This window comes from Trachurus japonicus, chromosome 21 (genome assembly GCF_045865225.1).
Source record: "Trachurus japonicus isolate A0001 chromosome 21, Traja_1.0".
Lineage (NCBI taxonomy): Eukaryota > Metazoa > Chordata > Actinopteri > Carangiformes > Carangidae > Trachurus > Trachurus japonicus.
Window position 1 is genome coordinate 6,089,642 of NC_140927.1, and position 21,969 is coordinate 6,111,610.

At 42.3% G+C, this 21,969-nt stretch overlaps 1 protein-coding gene across 1 annotated transcript; it reads right to left on the reverse strand.

The window, feature by feature from the left end:
• Positions 1-83: 83 nt before the first annotated feature.
• On the reverse strand, positions 84-15,685 carry LOC146964691 (interleukin-10 receptor subunit beta-like). Its single transcript, XM_085764697.1, has 7 exons — positions 15,526-15,685; positions 14,739-14,859; positions 12,168-12,358; positions 8,850-9,004; positions 5,865-6,015; positions 1,972-2,114; positions 84-693 (listed from the first exon to the last, which is right to left on the reverse strand). The coding sequence occupies exons 1-7, from the start codon at positions 15,581-15,583 to the stop codon at positions 505-507; spliced, it is 1,008 nt and encodes a 335-aa protein (XP_085620823.1). The 5' UTR covers positions 15,584-15,685; the 3' UTR covers positions 84-504.
• Between the last annotated feature and the right edge of the window lie 6,284 nt (positions 15,686-21,969).

The following is a 21,969-nucleotide window of genomic DNA, read 5'->3' on the forward strand; positions in this document are numbered from 1 at the left end:
ACTGAGCTATGAAGGCGGCGTGCTGCTGTCACTGTGGCTGTTGGTGTGTTGCTTCATGTCAGAAAAGACCAAAACAATTCATCCCACATTCAAACACTGACTTTATTTAAACTCCACTGAGAAACACTGGATGTTTTGTTTGACTCTCAAGTCATTCACTGATCTGAGGTCTGTATTTATTTTCATTTAGAAAACCTTCATGTAATCACTCTGTAACAATGAGAAACTATGTCGTTCTCGGTGAAAGGAGGTTCATGAAGTCATGAAACACACAATAATAAACAGAGCTTGGTGAGTGAGTACCTTGGAGCCAAACTGCCCGATATGTCCTTTAGTGTGGGTGGTGTCATGCTCCTTCAGTTACACACAGTGTATAGTAACACCACAACAACACGGGGACTGAAGAGCTCTCAGTCCTGTAGCTCCATGCCACCGTGTCTCTTCATAGTCATAATAATAATAATAATAACAATAATAACAATAATAATCAACTGCAGATTCTTTTCACTGTTTCTCTGTGTCCACAGTGACCATCTCCCCTCTTGATAGGTCGGTGCTTGCTCCCTCCGGAGGGCCTCCTTCCTCCACAGTCCTGTGGTCTGTGACGATCCTGATCTGGTCGCAGGACTCCTCTTGAGGGTGGGAGTTCTGCATGGCCTTGTGGATGGTGGAGTCAGGTGGTGCCAGCAGATACTGGGGACAGGGAAGAGGAAGACTGATTCAGATTTGGCTTTGAAGAACCAATGAAACACCTGGATAGAGTACCCAGGTAGAGGGACCACATCAGGACTCTGAACACACAGTCAATGACAGCATCAACACAAAGCAGTGCTGATTGGTAGAAATCTCTAGCCTGGAATTTAATTTGTGGTTTCAGTTGTTGTCTACAGGCTCATGGTTAGAGCCCAGAGAAACATCCCCTTTTAAAGGGATAGTTCTGCTTTTTTTTTGAAGTGGGGTTCTAAGCGGAATGTTTGTGTTGGTCTTAAATAGTTATATCTTCCGACAGCAATCACTTCTATAGAGTGTTTGGTCTGAAACACGGGTCTGTCAGTCACTCTGCTCTGCTGTAAGCCGAGGAGAAAACTTTCCTTGTATCCTACAACCTTTATCCAATGAGGAGAGAGAACGGCATAAAGGGGCGGTCCTCTCTGTGTGTGCAGCCAAGGGATGCGCGTGAATGTGGTGACGTAGGGACGAGGGCGGGGACTGCTAACTCCATCGGCTGACAAGAAGTTAGATAAAACCACCGGATCGCTTACTTCTGCTTTAATGATACTAGATGCAGTAGAAAGGTCTCAATATAAAGGAGGAGGGAGAGAGGCGTAGGCAGAACTAGACATGAAGGCATCTGATTGGTTTTTCCTTTTTGGAGTGAAAAGCATGGATTGGTCAGAGTTTCATCAGTCATGCAGCTGCCACAGAGGTCTGATTATTTTGGTTTCTTTTTCTGAATACATAATGTATTGACTACTCTCAGGATAGAAGGACCATTTCACCCAGTATAACAAAACGTGTTTCTGAACAGGATTACCAACTATAACTTTAATGGGCATTTGTAGCTCATACAACCCCACTTCAAATAAAAGCTGAACTATCCCTTTAACATGCTGCACAGTCCAGGCATCTACTTTCTAAGGTTGTGTGTCTAATGGCTGTGAAGACCAGGGAGGTTTACAAAGAGGAACTGTTCCATCATCTTTACTATGTCAAACTCTTCTCCCTCTGCCTCAGCTGTGTGACAGGGGTCAGCTGAAGTCTCAGTCCTCTGGCTCTGAATTCTGGTCTACAATATCGGACTGGTTACTCCAAGGCCGACCAGAGGCTGAACGTGTCATTCCTAACAGCTAATCTATTAGGAACAGAAGTCTCTGATGCCTTCTTTCTTTCAAAGATGAATGGCCGTCTTGACCTCAGTCACACAGATAGCCTGACTCAACCATGAGGTTTTGGACACATGAAGACACACACCTCTTTGAGGTGCTGAGGCAGGGCGTCCTTGGGACAAAAGGTCTGGGAGATATTTTCCCGGTACATGACCCCGACCACCACTAGAGCCACTCCCACCGCCATGAGGACAAATGTGATCACAGCTTCCATCCATGGAGCTTCATCTGCAGGGAAACACACCAGCAGCAGAAATATCATTATGTTTACATTCTCAAGTTACTGTTGTATCAATCAATCAACTTTATTTATATACTGTAGCACATTTAAAAAACCACAGGGGAAGCCAAAGTGCTTTACATTAGGACATAAAAGATTAAGATAAAAGACATAAGCACATAAACACAAAATCACTTTAAAAAAACAAACAAATGGACCAGCTCACTGCAGGTGCTTTTATAGGGAGAGACATGTAAAAAAAAATTAAAATTAAGGTGAGTTAAAAGCACGGGAGTAAAAGTGTGTTTTTAAAAGAGATTTAAAAACAGGAAGCGAGGAGGCTTGTCTAACATTCAGGGGTAGCTCATTCCAGAGCTTGGGTGCAGCAGCGGCAAATGCTCTGTCCCCTCTGAGCTTCAGCCTTGTTTTGGGGACTGTCAGCAACAGCTGGTCGGCTGATCTTAGTGATCGGGGTGGGCAGTAAGGCTGAAGCAAATTGGTTAGATAGGGTGGAGCAAGGTTGTTTATGCTTTTAAAAACAAATAACAAAAGCTTAAAATTGATTCTGTAATACACAGGGAGCCAGTGTAGGGACGCCAGGATGGGAGTGATGTGCTCACGCCTGCGCGTCTGGGTTAGCAGGCGTGCAGCAGAGTTCTGCACAAGCTGCAGACGGGCAAGAGACGCCTGGCTGATCCCTATGTACAGAGAGTTGCAGTAATCAAGACGAGTTGTAATAAAAGCATGGATTAATTTTTCCAAGTCAGGTCTTGATAAAATAGGTTTCACCTTCGCTATTTGACGTAATTGATAAAAACTTTTCTGTACTACACCACTGATCTGTTTCTCAAATTTAAAATCAGAGTCAAACTTGACCCCCAGATTAGTGACGCAGTCTTTGAAATACAGTGACAGAGGGCCGAGGTCAACTTTGGGGGGGGAATAACAGCTTGGTCCAAACATCATTATTTCAGTTTTATTCTCATTGGGACTCAAAAAATTAAGTGAGAGCCAAGCTTTGATGTCGTTAAGACAGTCAATGAGTGGTTGGACAGTGTGAGCATCGCTTTGTGCCAGTGGAACATAGATCTGGCAATCATCAGCATAAAAATGGAATAAAATACCATGTTTTCTAAAAACAGAACCAAGGGGGAGTAAATAAAGAGCAAATAAAAGAGGGCCGAGGATTGAGCCCTGGGGGACCCCATGTGGAAGAGGAGCTGTTGAAGACACAAAGTTGTCAATTTTTACACAAAAGCTTCTGTCCGTTAAGTATGACCGGAACCAGTCAAGGGCGACACCCTTAATGCCCACGCAGTGCTCAAGGCGAAAGATTAAAATGCTGTGGTCACCAGTGTCAAGTGCAGCAGACAAATCTAAAAGCACTAGGACAACAGACTTTCCACAGTCTGTTGACAAAAGTATATCATTTGACACCTTCAAAAGTGCTGACTCTGTACTATGGAGGGCTTTGAACCCTGACTGGAATAGCTCAGTGATGCCATTATCTTCTAAGAATGGTAATAACTGGTTGTAGACAACCTTCTCTAAAATTTTGGAAACGTATGAAAGATTGGAGATAGGCCTGAAGTTGGAGCTGAGGGAGGGGTCAAGGCCTGTTTTTTTAAGTAGAGGGCGTACTACTGCATGTTTAAAAACCCCAGGTACTGTACCAGAGGAGAGACTTTCATTAATAATGATAATAATAATAATAATTAATTGTATGGAAGAGGATCAGGTCTGGGAAACAAGTGAAAGGGTGAATGTTGTTTAGATAATCATAAATAACTAACCATTACAGCCTCCATTAGACAAGACTGATTGTATTAAATTGCCTGAACCAAACTCTACAGAAAGCATCACATGTTGTAAAGCTTTCTGAACGCAGCCTTAATTTGCAACTGTTTCTTAGGTAAGTGGAATCTTGAAGATATTTTCTGCTCTCATATTTATTTCATTATCTACACAGGGATAGGTTCATTTGTTTCAAGACAGAGCTCTGATTAAAACGACAAATGATGTCCTTATGGCCTCAGACGATGGACTCGTCCCTACTCTTCATTCTCCCATCTTTTCAACTCAGATCTGATTCTTCCAAAAGAATATTTTTTTGTAAATGGAACGATTTGAAGCTTCATCTGGAGATGGTGTAAGATTAAGTAAAGGAAAGGAATTAAGGAAAGTAAAGGAATTTGGAATTTGCCTGTTTGGTGACAATAGGAAGACTTCTCCACACTGTGGGGGCTTGAACAGCAAAGACCCTGTGACATTTGTCACTAATTGAGACCTTGGAGTGACTAGTAGAGCTCCATTAGCACCTAACACCTAAATGAGTGTCCAGGCTCACAGGGGGTTAATAAGTCCTTGATATAATTAAATCATAAATAATAATTAAAAATCAATATGGAAGGTAACAGGCAGCCGGTGTAAGAATGTATGGATGACCTAATGTCAACCAGAGGGAGATAGAAATGATCTAACTTTTGACTTATTTTTTTGTTGAAAGCAAAGTGAATGTTCTCCTGTGATGTGTAATGTTGTTTCTGTTCGTTTGAGAAGAGAAACACAGGAGAGGAAAAACTAGTTGAGAAACTGAATCAGAGCTTCTTACTTGTTTTACTTGTTATTATGAGCTTTTACTAGGTAGATTGTTATGTAAGTTGTGTTTTGAAAGTACTTAATTGTTGCCCCTTTTTTTGGCTTTTAGGTTGCCTTTAACATCTGGCCAGGGACAACGGACGAAAACTAGCCATATTGGCTAACTCTGGCCCACTTACAGTTTTTCTTTTAACTCTGTTGATTAGTGGTGCACTGTCCCTATGAAATAAACTAATAAATGAAAAAAATGAAGCAGAGAACTTCAGTGTGAAAAAGTAGAAGACCAAGTGAGACCAGCACCAACACTGCTGTCACCTGTTGTGATATTTACCCCAAAATCTTATATTGCTATAATGTATGGGATATTGACATTTGCCATAGACATATGATAAGCTCGTGACAGTTTAATAATGATCAGTTTAATCAGATCAGTTTAATAATGAAGCATGTAATCAACTTTTCTATAATTGGCGTAATTACTGTGTTTTGCTCTTACAGCCTAGAGAATGACATGCACATGACAGAGGAAGTAGCAGTTACACACAGGGACTGAGTGTACTGGTTGTTTGATAAACAACTGGGATATCTGGTCTTGGTACCTAGTGTAACTGTGATAGTCAGCTGACACAGGGGAAAGCTGACGAATGCGGGGGGTTGTGTGTCTTGTTCTTTTCTCATTCTTGTCCCTTGTTTAATAGGAGCTATCAACAGCTGATCGGCGGCAAGCATGAGATTGGGGTCAGACACAAGGTCATGGCGTATGGACTCCAGCCAATGAGAATGCATATTACATCAATTACATCATATCTTGCATTTGTGTAATCAGTAACTATAAAACCGGACAGGGACAGGAGACAGGAGACAGCATCAGACTTCATGAACTGATGCTGCTGCGGCATGTTGGTCAGGGAAACTTAGTCTGGTCCGGAGCTCTGTACATGATCTCTTTTCCTAGTTGATTCTTTTATAAATAAATTTTGGAAAATTTTGTAACTGAACGTCTCCTGCGTACTTCATCAAACGAACACGCGAGTTCAAGGATGGGAACTCTTCACACCTCAGCCTCTACACCAGACTGGATACAAGGTAATGATACAAGAACCACCTGCAGATCATGACTTTGATCATTCCACTCATTCAGACTGCAGCTGCTCACTTACCTGTGGAGGTGCTCTCACACACAACTGCACTGGGCTCGCTGGGGTGGGGGTTGCTGTGGGTGTTAATCTGAACTTGGACACAGTATTTGGTGTTTGGCTCCAGTTGGTCAAGAACCTTACGGTTTTGCTGTATACCACTCTTGTATTTGACCTGTAGGAAACCACAGAGAGGCTGAGTGAGCAGGAGAGCAGATGTAGCTGAAACCTAGTTAACAGTCTGAAACAGATGCAACTCTTGTCATGGTGACACAGCCAAGCTCAACGTAGATGGGTGTCATGGTAACACTCACAACATCTGAGTGTGTCAGTGTTTCAGGAGGAGTTTACAGAGAATACAGGACTGATCTTTTTATTTCCTCTGTTTCTACACAGACACTTTACTGTCAATCCTTTATCCTCCTGGCTGATTATGGGATGTAATTTTCACCTCCAGCTACCAGTGCCATTAGATTGTAAAGCCATAAAATAAGTACAATTAAAAATGTTCAACTTCGAGTGCAATGTGGTCACCACGGTGATTTGGAGCAGTGTCCCGCCCACAGCACCTGATGGGTTATGTCACTCAGGTTGTAATAAACATCACAATCTTCTACACCTCTGATTCCCAACCTGTTTATTGCAAATAATTTTTGAAGTAGTATGATTTTTGTGAAAAAAAAATATATATATTAGCAATTATATAAAACTAAAAAGAGAGGAGACCAGGGATGGTTCTAACACTTTGTGTGTCAGCTCCTAGAACTTGCAGAGTGTTGATGGTGGGGCTCTACTGAAACCTCTCACTGTGCGTTCACACCGAAAGCGATTAAATCGCCTGTAGTCGCCCTGGCCGCTCCTATCGCGTCGCTTGCCAGCTCTAGCAGGCCCTTGCACCAAGCGACCAAAGGGACGGGACTTTCAAGCTGTGCTGCAGATGTGTCCATTCAGGCTCTCTCAATTTCTCCGGCTGTGAGAATCCCAGTCCGCTATTGGCTGTCGCCGCGGTCGCGCCGCTGCTCATTTGCATAAAGTTCAATCTCTCCCAATTTTCATCGCTCTCGTCGCGTCGCTCCCATCGCGTCGCTCGCGTCGCTCCCGCCGCCGGTCGCTCCTCGTCGCTCCTCGTCGCTCCTCGTCGCCAGTGTACATTGAAAATGAATGGCAGCTGGTCGCCCCGGTCGCTCCGGTCGCTTTTGGTGTGAACGCCCAGTTAGTGACTGTGGAGCTTCCTACATGTTTCCCTGCTCTCAGATCAGTCCTCAATGTTCTATCTGTATCATTCTAATTAAAAAGTGTTCTGAGAATGCTTTATTTGGCTTCTGTATTGTTGGGGTCGGAGGTGGGCCGTGAACAATGAGATTTTTAAGTGGCCCTGAGTTGGAACAGGTTGGGAACCACAGAGAAGTTACAGAAACAGGCAACACCCTGAAGAACAAGCCACCAGGTGAGAGCGGCTGTCGCTAACTGCTAAGCTAGTAACTGAACAACATGTATATAACTACTGAATGTGAAAATCACTCTAAGAGCTAGCATAATTCTAAAGGTAGTTAGAGAATAAGATTAAGATTAAAATAAGATATAGAATAAGAATAGAATGGGAATAGGAATAGAAATAAGAATATATTTTCTAAAATTCATTCACATCTCATTCTTCATAGATGTGTAAGCAATTAAGTGTTTCATCTTTGGATCCAGAGCTTACAGAAGCTAAAACATGAGACACGTAAAAAGTATATGAACCTGTAAATGTGTCCCATGGAGCCCCTAACAACACTGCTGCATTAAAGGGATAGTAGCATTTTTTTAAAGTGGGGTTGTATGATCTACAAATAGCCCCTAAGTACTTTAATTGCAGTAGAAGACTCTGCACTCCTCCCGTTAGCAACGCCAGCCCATAGCCCTGCCCAGAGATTTACAACATACAGTGTTGTGAACAGACCCAAAGAAACGGCCTATTTTCACGGTTTTTATTTGGACCTAACCAACTCACGTATCCCTCCGCCCAGGGTTAGCGCCCGCCGATCAGCAGTTGGTTAGGTCCAAATAAAAACTGTGTTCTTCCTGCACTTTGAGGGGCTGGAAAAAATTATATTATATCGAACAATGGAACTGTGTTTTTTTTTTTTCAGGTAAAACCTCTTTTAGGCCGTGAAAATAGGCAGTTTCTTTGGGTCTGTTCACAACAATGTATGTTGTAAATCTCTGGGCAGGGCTATGGGCTGGCGTTGCTAACGGGAGGAGTGCAGAGAGTCTTCTACTGCAATTAAAGTACTTAGGGGCTATTTGTAGATCATACAACCCCACTTTAAAAAAATGCTACTATCCCTTTAACGTTTGTGAACCCTCCAAACACGGTGCCTGTGACTGTGGCCAAATAATTCTGTTTTGGACTCTGTCCAGAGAATGGACATAGTCCAGAAGGTCTCTGGTAAAGTTTAAACGGACAGCTTTGTTCTTCCTTCTACCAACCCTCCCGTGAATGTCATGTCTCTTCATTTTTCTCTTGGTTGTTGACACATGAACATTTATCCCAGACGCTGCCAGAGAGGTCTGCAGCTCTCTGGAGACCACGTGTGGCTCGGCATTTCCCTCATCTAGTCTTCTTCTGCTGCTTCTTGGTGACAGCTTTGATGGCAGTCCACTTCTGGACAGAGTTGATGCTCCATGTGGACAGGGTTTGTCTGTCAGATCTAAGGTCAAAACCTTTCCTAAGGATGTCTCACCCACATGTGTTTGACCTGAGTCTATCACCTACTGGACTTTACCAGTGCAGCTGAGGTTCACTTACTTTTGCACACTGATAAACATAGACCTGATATTCCATATATAAAAACTGGTGATGATAAAATAAGAAAACCAAGGTAAAAAGCAACAGAAAAATCTAAACTATTCAAGGGGTTCACAAAATCCCAAGCAGCACTGTTTGTATATAGGACATACAGTAACACATGACTGAGATCAGTCATTTCAGAGGAAATCTGAGTAACTGTCATGCAGTGCATTCACCATCTCCTTCTGGTTCTCCTTCCAGTAGCTGATATTGTACGTGGCAGACTGGTAGACCGTCCTGAGCTTTGACACCACGAACACAGGGTCCTCGATGCTGACCTCCAGCGTCGCCCCGTTGGAGAAGAGAGACACGGTGGGTGAACCGATGACAGCTGAGGAAGACAGAGAAGAGCAGCAAATACAGCAGCACTAGAGACAACATTGACCCTTCAATTCCAACGTGTCTGGAAAACAAAACCAACTAAATGAAATAAAACAACCACACTGTTTGATCTGACTGTTGGAGGTCCAGCTGGGCCAGAAAACCACAGCAGCAGTCTAAACAGTATAATGATGCAAATCCTACGGCTCAGTCAGTGCTGTGGTAAACATGATTTGAATGAAGGAAAATGAAGTCAAGTAGTTAAAGTGATGTAAAGAAGCTCCACCTGAGTCTCTGAAAGCAGGTCTGAAATCTAAACCATACATCACTTTAACAGGAAACAGCCCTCGTCTAAACGACTGGAGCCCAAATCCATAAACACAGATTCAATCTCTTTAAATCCATTTGAATTTCTTGTTAACAATATTGCAGGTTGTGGTGACGTAGGGACGAGGGCGGGGACTGCTAACTCCATCTGCTGACAGGAAGTTAGCCAAAACCACCGGATCGCTTACTTCTGCTTTAATCATATTTTTTGTTAATAAAAAGTTAAAGTTTAGTTTGAAATCTCAGTGGATTTTGTTTGTGGATTTCTTGAAGTTGCTACAAATACCTTCATCATAACAAAACACTATAGTCTGTACTTCACTAAGTCCCCTCCCATTGGTAAAACACTAAACAAGTATATTTTTTTGGCCTTTTTGGCCTTTAATTCATAGGACAGCAGTAGAGAGACAGAGAGGGAGATAATGACATGAAGCAAATGGAACTGAGGCAGCTGCACCTTATTTTTATAGCTTCCATTTTCTGTGCAACACTTCCGGTCCAGCACTCTTGACTGTGTAGCTATTAGCTAACTTGTGTCTGCTGCTGAAAGAAGTTGTGCGCTCGCAGCAGGACAGATAATTATGGATAATCGGTAAAGTTAATAATTTCACTTAATGTGACCATGAATACATTAATTTCGATGTTTCACCTGTTATATGGCAGTGTTGCCCAAACACAAATATTGAGTAAGTCGACGCTGTTCTCACATTTAAAAAGGTCTTTGTTGTCTTTGTACAGAGACAATATGCACACCAGCCTCGCTTTCAATAAAACACACACTCGCATTCCATAATTGCGATCAGTATACGAAAACAATAAAACACAATTTAAAAATGACAGTTGTTGTTGCTCTAGTTTATTTAGTTTAAATGGATAAAGCTTGTCATGGCCTCTCTTGTCATATTTGCAGCAACACGTTGCTTTAGAGCATAAAAATTAACAAACCAAGTTGATAAGCAGCTTCGTAGCACCGTGGTAACTCGGACCGGGGCTTCAGGTTTTGTTGAGCTGCATCATGAACACAAAGCCTGGTCATGTTGAGCCTCCTTCGCCTCCTCCTCCGTTAAGGGAAAGCGGCTGACCGGGAAGTGCCGCTCAAAAACACGGAAGTTCGTCAAAATTTACTTCCGTGTTTGAAAATAAGGTGAATAGCCTCTGCACATGGAGCGCTCACTCCACTCAGCTAAACCACGCCTCACTAAAAAACATTTTTAAACAAATGTACAAAAATGTCAAAAGTCACTAAAATTATAAACTGAAGTATCTGAATATAATTCATTCTGACATTGTTTAGTTGCTTTTTTTAAACTGAAGTATTATTTTAATGACTCAACTCTCTCTTTTATTATTATTTCAATATTTCATTATCTGGATAGCTTGTTTCTGTGGTTGGGAAAATAAAAATTATTTTCCATATGCTATAAGTAAAGTTGGTTGTTAGGCCAATTGACCCTTTGTCAAGGCCCCGCCCCCCCACGGTTACTGTTGCTAGGTTGGACAAACAATGGTCACGGAAGGGTTAACTCCCATTGGAAACCATTGAAAATTAGGCAGATTTAAATTGCTTGTAAGGAAAATTTGAATTAACTTATACATCAGAAAAATAGTGTCCATGATAGAGGACAGATGTGGCTCAATAGCGGTTGAACGGGCATTACCTGACTTTTCCGAAAAATGGGGGAAAATCATTGTTTTGGTCACTAACGACGCTAGCTAACGTTAGCTACAAGCTAATCTCCGCCGATCTCCCGTTTCTCCTCGTAAAACTTCACAAAGTTCAAAAGACATTAGTAGCGGTAATGTTACGTTTGCGAGATAACTTTGAAGGTATTAGATCTTCTCTGTTTATGAACACGACCAGAGAGTGGACTGGAGAATGAATGAGCTTAGCACTTCAGTACAGCCAGGGAAAACGGGCTCACTTCTCATGAGGACTGCACAACAACAACAAACAAACCTATGCAATTAACCCCTGACCTATGCCTAGAGCCCCTAGTGGACCACCCCCAAACCCTATTATTAAGCTCAACTAAATACATAACAGAAGGTTAAAGTAATATGTATACAGTAGCCTACATGTTTATTGATGTCTTAGGTTTGGGGAATGGGATAAAAATGACTCCATGAATACGTTCCAGATATCGTGAGTTGCTACTGCAGGAACCCCAGGCACATTTTAACTATATTGAAAAATTATAAAGTAGTTTTTGCCGAAAAACTTGCTGTCTACCTATCTTGTTTCATAGGGTTTCATTCCAGGGTTGTCCAACCTTAGAATGTTGCGCAACACGTGACATGGGGAGGAGCGCTCTGATTGGTGGATCAGCAACCAATCAGAAGGCCAACAAAGGGTCAATTAATTATCCAATCCATAATGCAATCAAAAACCCAGCTGACTGCAACACACTAAACCTCCCATCAGATGGCTATCAGTGTTATGTACAGTACTGTGCAAAAGTTTCAGGCACTAGACAAACTGTTTGTAAAACATTTTACAAAGAAACTTGCCTTGCCTAAACTACTCTTATTAATCTGGCCTGCTCTCCCTGCTGTTCCTGTATAAGGCCCAGCCTGCCACCTTGTTAACTGACCAATTCCATTTCCATCTTTTTCCATATTCCATGTTGTAAACTGTTGATAGGTACAGACTCTTGTCTGTTGCAGGACTCAGTCTTCTTCTTGTTCAAATAGTTATTTTTGACACATGTTTGGGTCATTGTCTTGCTGCAGAGTAAATGTGAGAGGCCTCTGGGATGGATAAGAATCTGAACATCTGAAGTCCCTAAACCTTTTGCACAGTGACGTACATCACCATCTATACTGACACTGAGACAGTCTGTACTCACTGTCTGTGTCCAGGGTGATGGGCTCACTCTCCACCCAGGCCGAGCTCTCTGACTCCCGCTGCGCCCGCACTCTGCCCGTGTACTTTCCAAACTCCACGATGGGTGAATGGATGGAGGTGTTGAGGCCGGTCAAGTCACATTCAAAGGTGGAGAGGTTGACACAGGCCACTGTGAAGGGGATGACTGTAGTGCTGCAGACAAACACCATGCTCTGTTAGTTCAGTTCCTAGCCTGAGGGTTAAGAGACTACGATCAGACACAGCAATTTTTAACAGTGGAGGAGCGTGGACTTTATGCTGCGTTCAAGACAACTCGGAAGTCGGAAAAAAACGAGCTCCGAGTTGTAAAAAATGAATCGACAGCGTCGAACTCGGAAATTACAGGTCGGGAACTCAGGTATCATTTCAGAGCTCCGACTTTCCGACTTGAAGTCACGACAACATCAAAACATGGCAGCCCTCGTCTTAAACAGTTAGAATTTAGACATTTTAATTTATTTGTTGAGGTTTGAATGCATATTTTTGTGTATTATTGCAGTAGCCTTTATGAAATACGTTTATATTAAAGGGATAGTTCAACATTTTGGCAAATTGGCCCATTGCCATAATCGCTATAGTCATAGCAGTAGGTTCATTACCTTTAATTGTAGGTGTAAGCTATTTTCAGTACGGCGGAGCGCAGCAGCTGGCTGCTCAGAGCTACACTAGGCTAACGGAATTTCTTGGTTTCCCTCATTAAACTCATCAAATTCAACATCCCAAAACTCCACAGCGCTTTTGTAGACAAGTTGTGACCTGCACAACCACCACGCTATGAGATAATGACGGAACGATACGAAACGGAGCCGTTTTCGAGGTAAATTCATACAAAACCGCTGATGCGCGTTGCGTTCAGGGACAGTTTTTCAGCAAGCAGTCTCCGTATTTACCCTGTATTTACCTCGAAAACGGCTCCGTTTCGTATCGTTCCGTCATTATCTCATAGCGTGGTGGTTGTGCAGGTCACAACTTGTCTACAAAAGCGCTGTGGAGTTTTGGGATGTTGAATTTGATGAGTTTAATGAGGGAAACCAAGAAATTCCGTTAGCCTCCATAGCGTAGCTCTGAGCAGCCTGCTGCTGCGCTCCGCCGTACTGAAAATAGCTTACACCTACAATTAAAAGTAATGAACCTACTGCTATGACTATAGCGATTATGGCAATGGGCCAATTTGCCAAAATGTTGAACTATCCCTTTAAGCTGTGATTGTTGTATGGTGTGAAATTGTGGTTCCTCGTATGTGACAGAAATAACATTATATGTGCACTCATCTGCGGTGTCTCCTCTCCTCCAAAATAAACATCATTTACTGCTGCATTTATTTTTCCTATTCAGCGATGAGCCACAATATGACAAACTTCCTTCAGGTATCCATGTTTTTTTTCTCCCGAGTTCCTGCAGCGTGAACGCAATGATGTCTGAAGTCGGAAATTTCCGAGTTGGGAACAGCCTGGATAAGGTCAATGCACAGAGCAGGGTCAGACATGCAGTGGACAGTTAGGTCCAACCTGTGTGACTGGCCGTCTCTCTCTGTCTCTCCATCTTTACTAATGAATCATTTCATTCAGTGAGCAGCTGATGGACACTTCAGCACGACTACGACCATTCAGTGCTGTTGTTACTGAAGCCTTTGCTGCTCTTTGTTTGATACACCTCATCATGTTTTAATCATCCATTTAAAATGTCACAGTGAGTTCCTCCAGCTGTGAACTGGCAGCAAACTCAAGTCACAGCGCTCCGTGCTGCCATCCAGTGGTTACTCCAGTAACTGCAGTTCATCTTCATTTTCTACATTCAGTCATTCAATGCTTCTTTCATAGCAGTGGTTCTCAAAGTGGGGTCTGGGGACCCCCACGGGTCCTTGTGAGGGTTCAAGAGGGTTCCCAACTTTTCCTCAAAATTTAACCAAATTTTTTCCCCCCAGAAATTTCATGAAATTTTTCCAAAAATTCATGCCACTGGCAGTAATTTGAATGTACTTTAACTAAAAAAATGTAACGATCTTCAGTCTCAGAACAAATATTTGTGTATTTGTCCTTGGTCCACTGCTCTACAGTGTGTACACCACAGCACACACTTCCTATTTTGTTGATCATGACCAAGTAGAGGGGATGACGTGATACATTTCAGATTAGATGTTTTTTTTAAATAAATCAGAAAATCTAAATTTTAAAATATTTAAGAAAGAAAGAAAAAAAAGAAAAGACACCCAAAAACAACAGCAACAATAATAATAATAAAAAACACCAAACAAACAAAGATTAGATGAGATGTTTCATCATCATGATTGTGTTTACAGCTCGTCAGAGGAACAAACAGCATGAAATTATCTGTTGATTCATTTTGGCTGAACATGTTATATATTGGAATAATATACAACATTTAATAAACAAAAATCATTGTTTGAAGAATCAATGATAATAATAATAATAATAATAATAATGAGTGATGGCACAGACAGGTGTTCATGGCTGGGTTCTGGGGTCATTAGGTGAGTGTAGGTTAGACCAGCGTGGTGGTGGACTGGACTCACTTGTACTCAGCTGTGTAAACCATGTCCCTGGCTGCTCCTGCAGGTAGACTCCACCTCAGCACCAGGTTCATGTTGTAGGAGGTCAGACTGACATTTGTGGGCCTTAGGATCCCCGACACCACTGTACAGTCCACAAACACACACCATGTGACAGAGTCAGTTTCATCACAGGTACACACTTTATTTATACACTGTATAAAGAAATGTCTAATCTTTTTTTTTTTAATTACTGATTAAAATATTTTTTTTGAACTAATTATTATTCTTTTAAAATTATGATTAAAAACACCACACACAATATATATTTTTTTTTTTTCAAATATAAATTGATTTCAAATTAGGCTAAATGCAGCATATGGTCGTAATTTGACATATTTGAGCATTTTATAAAAAAGTAATGAATGGTTAGGCTACCTTACCTGGTAAGTTACTTTTATAAGACAGTAACTCAGTTACTTGAGGAAAGTAATTAGTCACTATAACTAAATACTTTTTAAAGGTAACGTGCAGCACTGCTTGTTATGAGCTGGAGCCAAACACAGTAAACAATGAGCTGTGACAACACAACTCAGGTCTCGGTGTGTCACACTAACAAAGCCACAACAACACGGGGGCAGAGTTGACGGTTAATTCTCTATGACTAAACTTTACTGACTGACTGACTGACTGTACCCTCACTGACAGAACAGCTCCCAGCGACTTGGTCCAATAGTCCGCACCTACACACACTAAAGTAGGCTACACACAAATAGAGGGAGAGTGTGTGTGTGTGTGTCTGTGATGTTACCTGTTGCTCCACACAACGTTGCGAACGTCAGGATGAATGTGTGTGCGGCGGCAGACATGTTGTCCTCTCCGGTTCGTTCAGCTGACGGTCGCTTTCATTTATGATGTCAACATTTCCTGGTAGCCGGGGACAATCTCTAGGCGGGGAACTCCTCGGAAACCAAACTCCGTGTTCAGAGCTTCAGAGGTGGAGCCATGTGTAAACCTGTGCGCTGTAAGTGTCCGCCATGTTGGTTGTAGTTTAAACAGAGAGGGGCCATGGATGGAGAGTACGGAAGAGCATCACTGGATAAAATAAATAAATTAGACAGCTTATCTCGTAATTGAATGATGAATGATGAATTTCCTTCGGGATCAAGTATCTATCTATCTATCTATCTATCTATCTATCTATCTATCTATCTATCTATCTATCTATCTATCTATCTATCTATCTATCTATCTATCTATCTATCTATCTATCTCTATTACGAGATCCTGGTCTCGTAAACGAGATACGGTGCCTATTTTATTTTTATTTTTTTATCCAGTGAATGTAAAGACCTTAAAGCAGAAGTAAGCGATCCAGTGGTTTTGGCTAACTTCTTGTCAGCCGATGGAGTTAGCAGTCCCCGCCCTCGTCCCTACGTCACCACATTCACGCGCTTGGCTGCACCAAAGTCCTTCTAGGCAAGTCATGCCACTCGGCGGCCATCTTGGCGACGCCACGAAAACCCCAAGGAGACCAGACCCCTATCTAAATGAATGGAGGGATGGTCAAATCCACCCTTTAACGTGATAGCAGGACGGAAAAAACATACAGACGTGCTAGCCAGTGAAATAAGATACAAATAAAAACCAAAAAAACATAGACTTTACCGCAGAATGACGTTTAAATCGCTATTTTTCCACAGGGAGTACTCAACTGCGCATGCGCGCGGATTTACGACACCGCCGTTACTGTACGGCTGTAACGGCTAAATCCGTGATCTAGCAGCAGCCCGAGCATAGCTACACCGGTCTGCCCTGCTCTACCTGGAGACATATCGGCTTGAGTCTGGAGATTTTTGCTAAAAAATAAACGCTAGGCTTACATGAAATCCGTCTTAATCATCACCTATGGGCTCCTAGTTCTGTGTGTGGTGACTGTGTCTGCTCCCCCCTCCCACGATCCCCATAAACGTTAGCTGTCTCGGATGCTATCGAATGCTAGCATGGATGTATTAGTGCTAGCATGTCGTCTCAGCAGCAGCAGTCGGTTAAAAATAAATAAATACAGTCCGAGTGAACCGCTGGAGCCACGGACTGATTACCGACCATCACTAACAACTAAAGCCTCGACCGGTAACAAGTATGAGGGGCGTTCGTTGTGCTGAGCTAGCTCGATGCTAACTTCGACTAGCGGTAGCGTTAGCATCCGCCGCTAGCTTCGGTTAGCATCCGCCGCTAACAGCAGCTTCTCAGCTCACAACAAGCCTCTCGTACTCGGTACAATAAAACAATAGAGGCTCTCGTTGTTAATGGTGACGGTGTCTATCGGTCCACGGCTCCAGTGCTTCACCCGGACTGTGTGTGTGTTGTTTTTTTTTGGAGTGGACTGCTGCTGCTGCTGCTATCATGGACAGGAGGCTAACGCCCCCAGGGGAAGGGGCCCAGTTTGAATGTTAGGTTAAAAAATGAAACGAACAAAACTATACATTCAAAAGTTAAATTAAAGAAAAGGTGGACTGATCGGTTCATTGTAAAACACTTATTGATGTGAATGTGGTGAATTCTGTATACGTAGCGAGGTAGCTCTTTCGTTCAGCAGCACACACCTGAAGCTTCACTTTTCATTAAGACCAACCAATGTGGCTGCCAAATTAACAAGCCGGCAGTAAACCTCTAAAACTCCGCGGGTAATTAAACAGCTTTCCTCCAGGATGAGGAGCCGCTCCCGGTCGCCGGTGGCTCTGCACTTTTCCGAAAACCTTAGAGTAAATTTTCAACCTGACCACATACAGTACACACGGTGCTAAAGCCGTGTTGTTGTTGCCACCAGGTAGGTTTGTCTGTCGTAAATCTACTTGTGCGCATGCGCTGGTGCAACAACATGATTGGCCTAGTTCAGCTCTGGCAAAGCAGGTGATTGGCTGCTGGTGAAAAGGGGCGGGACATGCGCCATCTTTGGCGTCGCAGCTTTCCCCATTCAAAACGGGCAGAGTGGTCTGTCTCCTCATATTAGAACGTCTCTGGCTGCACACACAGAGAGGACCGCCCCTTTATGCCGTTCTCTCTCCTCATTGGATAAAGGTTGTAGGATACTAGAGTGCCTATAGAGAGAGAGTGGCAACAACAGAAGTTCAAAATGCTGGCCGATCACGTGGTCCATGTAGCCTCAGAAAGTTCCCGGAAGTGCTTGGCGGGCAATGGGCTCTATGCACAGCTCCAGCACTTCCTGAATTTAAGGCAGGTCCTTCATTTCCTGTCTTACATTATTGGACACACTGATTAATCCAGGTGTGTCTGAGTAGTCACAATGGTCAGACACACCTGGATTAATCAGTTTGTCCAATAATGTAAGACAGGAAATGAAGGGCCTGCCTTAAATTCAGGAAGTGTGCATAGAGCCCATTGAAAGCAATAGAAAAACCCCGATAATTGCTAAATAACGGTCAATAAATGCTTTGTTACGGTATTTATATGCTTGTGTTAATTACTTTAAACTCTGTTAAGTTTACTAAACCCGTACAGTCATCGACAGCAATAAAATCGTAGCATTTTCTCTGTTTTTATCAAACTTTCAGACTTGATTGAGGCAAACTGACAGGTCACTCACAAGTCTGGACTCACAACTGCTGCATAATGATGACAACCATGTTCAAATAGGAAATCCATGCAAATGCTAAAATTTGATTTGAATTCACTGGAAATACACGTAATTCTATCACTATTTGTTAACTATTCTTCTTACTTATTAGGCTATGCTTGTGTTGCTTTGAACTCTGTTAACTTTACTAAACCCGTACAGTTGTTGACAGCAATAAAACTGTAGTATTTCCTCCTTTTTTTTTAACTTTCAGACTTGGTTGAGGCAGAGTAACAAGTGACTATGATTTGACAATTGACTACACAACAGCATTATGATTATAACTCTAATAGAAAATCCATGGCAAATAAATTAAAGTTTAATTCTAATTCATTGCAAATATATGGAATTCTATCACTATTTGTTAACTGTATACTTATCCCAAACTTACTGTACTCATTGATGCATAATAAAACAGAGTCATGTTTTGCCCAGTGCACTTAATATCACAATAAATTCCTTAAAAACAGTATCTACAGAAGTCAAACAGATCAGCATGTCAAGCTGTTTGCGTCCTTTCCGCTGTGTTGTCCTTGAATATAGTCTTCACCATGGTATGCTGTGCTGCACGGGGATGCTCCAGTCGCTTGGAGAAAGGCCTGCACATGTATGGCTTCCCCAAACACAGGGACAGGAGAAAAGCATGGCTGGCTAAAGTCAGAAGGAGCAATTTAAACACCTAGATTTCAACAACAAAAAAATATGTGAGGTAATCATATTCAAACAATTTGCTCTTTCACACACTTTCAAATACCACGCCACTGGGAAGTTTAATATTTTTTTAATTAACAGAGCAGAACAGAAAAAACAATGCAAGAAGAATCACAGAATCACAGCTCCTAAAACAGTAGCAACGACAAGAGAGGGCAGAATCCATTGGGCTACATGTAATAAATGTCACCACCGACATGGGTAGCCCTAAGCAGGCCATGTGGAAATCCTTTGGGGTCGAATAAAACATAGGTGACACATCCAGCAACACCAGACAGGCATTTCTCCTTCATGGCTGTTGTCCCACATCTGGTGAAACAGTTAACACATAAAAGACATGTTACATCCTTGTCATCATCACTCCTGAGCTATAAGATCATTGGTCCTTACTCTTCAGTTCTCCTGATGTACAGCATCAATGTCTATGATTATTGATTAACTATATATTGCTCTGGCCCATACATTCTTCATTTATAATATATATATATATATATATATATATATATATATATATATATATATATATATATATATATATATATTTCTAGTTATAGCTGACATAGTCAAAAAGGTGATCACTCTAGTTGCTGTTTATTACGGGAGTCATAGTGGATGCTGCTGTGCTGGGGTGCATTACATTCAACAGTGTTCCTCTCCATTAAAATACTTGAAGGCAAAATATGAGCAACAATTGTTGAGATAATGCAGTCCAACACACAATGATCTCAACAAATAACATAAAGCACAATGAACACTACTTTACTGATGTCAACAAAAACTGAACATGTATAAAATTTATGAAAGCAGAATTTATGGCACAGCTGGTATACTGCACTGCATGATGTTGCACAGGTGTATCAAATATATGACCAATAGTTTATATAATGTTTAGTATGATTACTTGAGAACATGCCATGGCAAGATGTGTATTTTAATCAGTCAGTGGTTTAAAAAGTAAATTAGCAAATTAGAACATTTTCCATGTTTGAGACAGCAGTCCAGAATGTCCTCATATCATAAACTTCACCCATCTTTCCACAGCCTCAATGATATTAATTTTATGTTTAACTGCAATCACACTCCCTATACATTAACCTCGCTACTAGTCTGACAATTGACAGCGTTGGATTAAGTTATATTTAGAGAACAGAATTACATTTAGCAGCCTGTTGCATGTGTTGCTATCGTTAGCCAGAGTGCCAGCCTAAACTTTTATCTGTTAATATTCTCTAAATATTCAAATCTAGACGGGGATAATCCGCCAACATACTTAATTACTCATGTCGATTTAATTCAGATGCACTACTGATATGAAAATGCCATTTTTAAACATTTTACCTTGAACTAGTGCTGCTCCGACCAGCTGCTCCATTGGAATACATTGAGCGGCGGTTAGCTTATGCTAAATTCCGGGAACTTTTGAGGGGCTCCATGCGCCGCCATTGCTGTAAAAAAACTGAACCATTGCAGTGAACCGAGGTGGCGCCACTCTCTCTCTATAGGCACTCTAGGATACAAGGAAAGTTTTCTCCTCGGCTTACAGCCAAGGGGGCAGTTGTCGGTCTGAGAAGTGAAGCTCACTTCCGCATTCAAAAAACTGCAATCCCCTCGGCTGTCGCTGGGGGCTGGCTCCAGAAGGGAGCAACTCCAATTGAGCCCCATGTTAAAATAGCCGATTTTACAGCTTAAAAAAAACATATTTACAGCCTGGTACATTTTATTTTTTTGGTCTCAACCGATAGTTTCTACCCCCGCACACACTCTGAGGGGGGTGAATTTTTTAAAAACTCTACCGTTTTACTATTATTAGGTTTAAAGTTCTGGCCAATTAGGGCGCAGAACCGTTGAGTGACAGGTCTGTGGACCGCTGCTACGAGGCCAGTGGGCGGGTTCTCGGCCGGCCAACGACCGCATCGCTCCAAATATGGCAAGTAGAATCCAACATGGCGCGGTTCAAACCCCCGTAGTAGCGGCACAAAACAGACTCCCCCAAACCAATGGGTGACGTCACAGGTGCTACGTCCATTCTTTTTACAGTCTATAGCTGCGTTCCGATCCACAGACAGAGCCCCCTACTCCCTACTCCCTGCACAGGGAATCTGCCGTAGGAAACTTCATTTAACCGATATTACACCAATCGGAACACCCTGCAACGTCACAGCTTAAGTTTCAAAATGTTTCACGCCACTATCACCGTTTAGACAGATCTGAAATTATTTAAGAAACATTACTATTTCTGTGTGCACAAGCAAAGCAGTTTTGTGTTACAATGCGTGGTATTTATTCAGTTTGGGGGTATCAGGATGTGTAGAAAGCATCAGTGGCTCAGCTGACAGGAAAGCTAACGGCTGTTGCTAAGCTAACGGCGGTAGCTAAGCTAACAGCGGCAGCTAAGCTAACGCAGCTAAGCTAACAGGACGTCAGCTGTTAAAACCCTCCCGTTGTCGGACACGACATGAAACTACTCTTGTTAGCTCAATCAGGTTGTAACTAAGATATTCGCCGGAAAAAATATTTTTTCATGGACCGTTTATTGAGCCACTGAGCTATTAAAGTTAGACAGGTAACCGTTAGCCCTACCAATTTACGTAACGCACGTAAACGGACCGCAATGGCTGATGGGTAATATCGGTTGTCAACATCCGGTGAACTGGGCGAAGTGAGGAACCGTTGTTCACTCCTTCCCTGCACAGTTCACAGTTCCCTTCAAACTGCTCCCTGCGGTTTGGAACCACACTTAACATGGCGGCACACCCTGTGTAGTCCACTGCGCAGGGAACTAAAGGTCGATCGGAACGCACCCTATGCTTACAGCAGAGCAGAGTGACTGACAGACCCGTGTTTCAGACCAAACACTCTATAGAAGTGATTGCTGTCGGAAGATAGAACTATTTATATTAACACAAA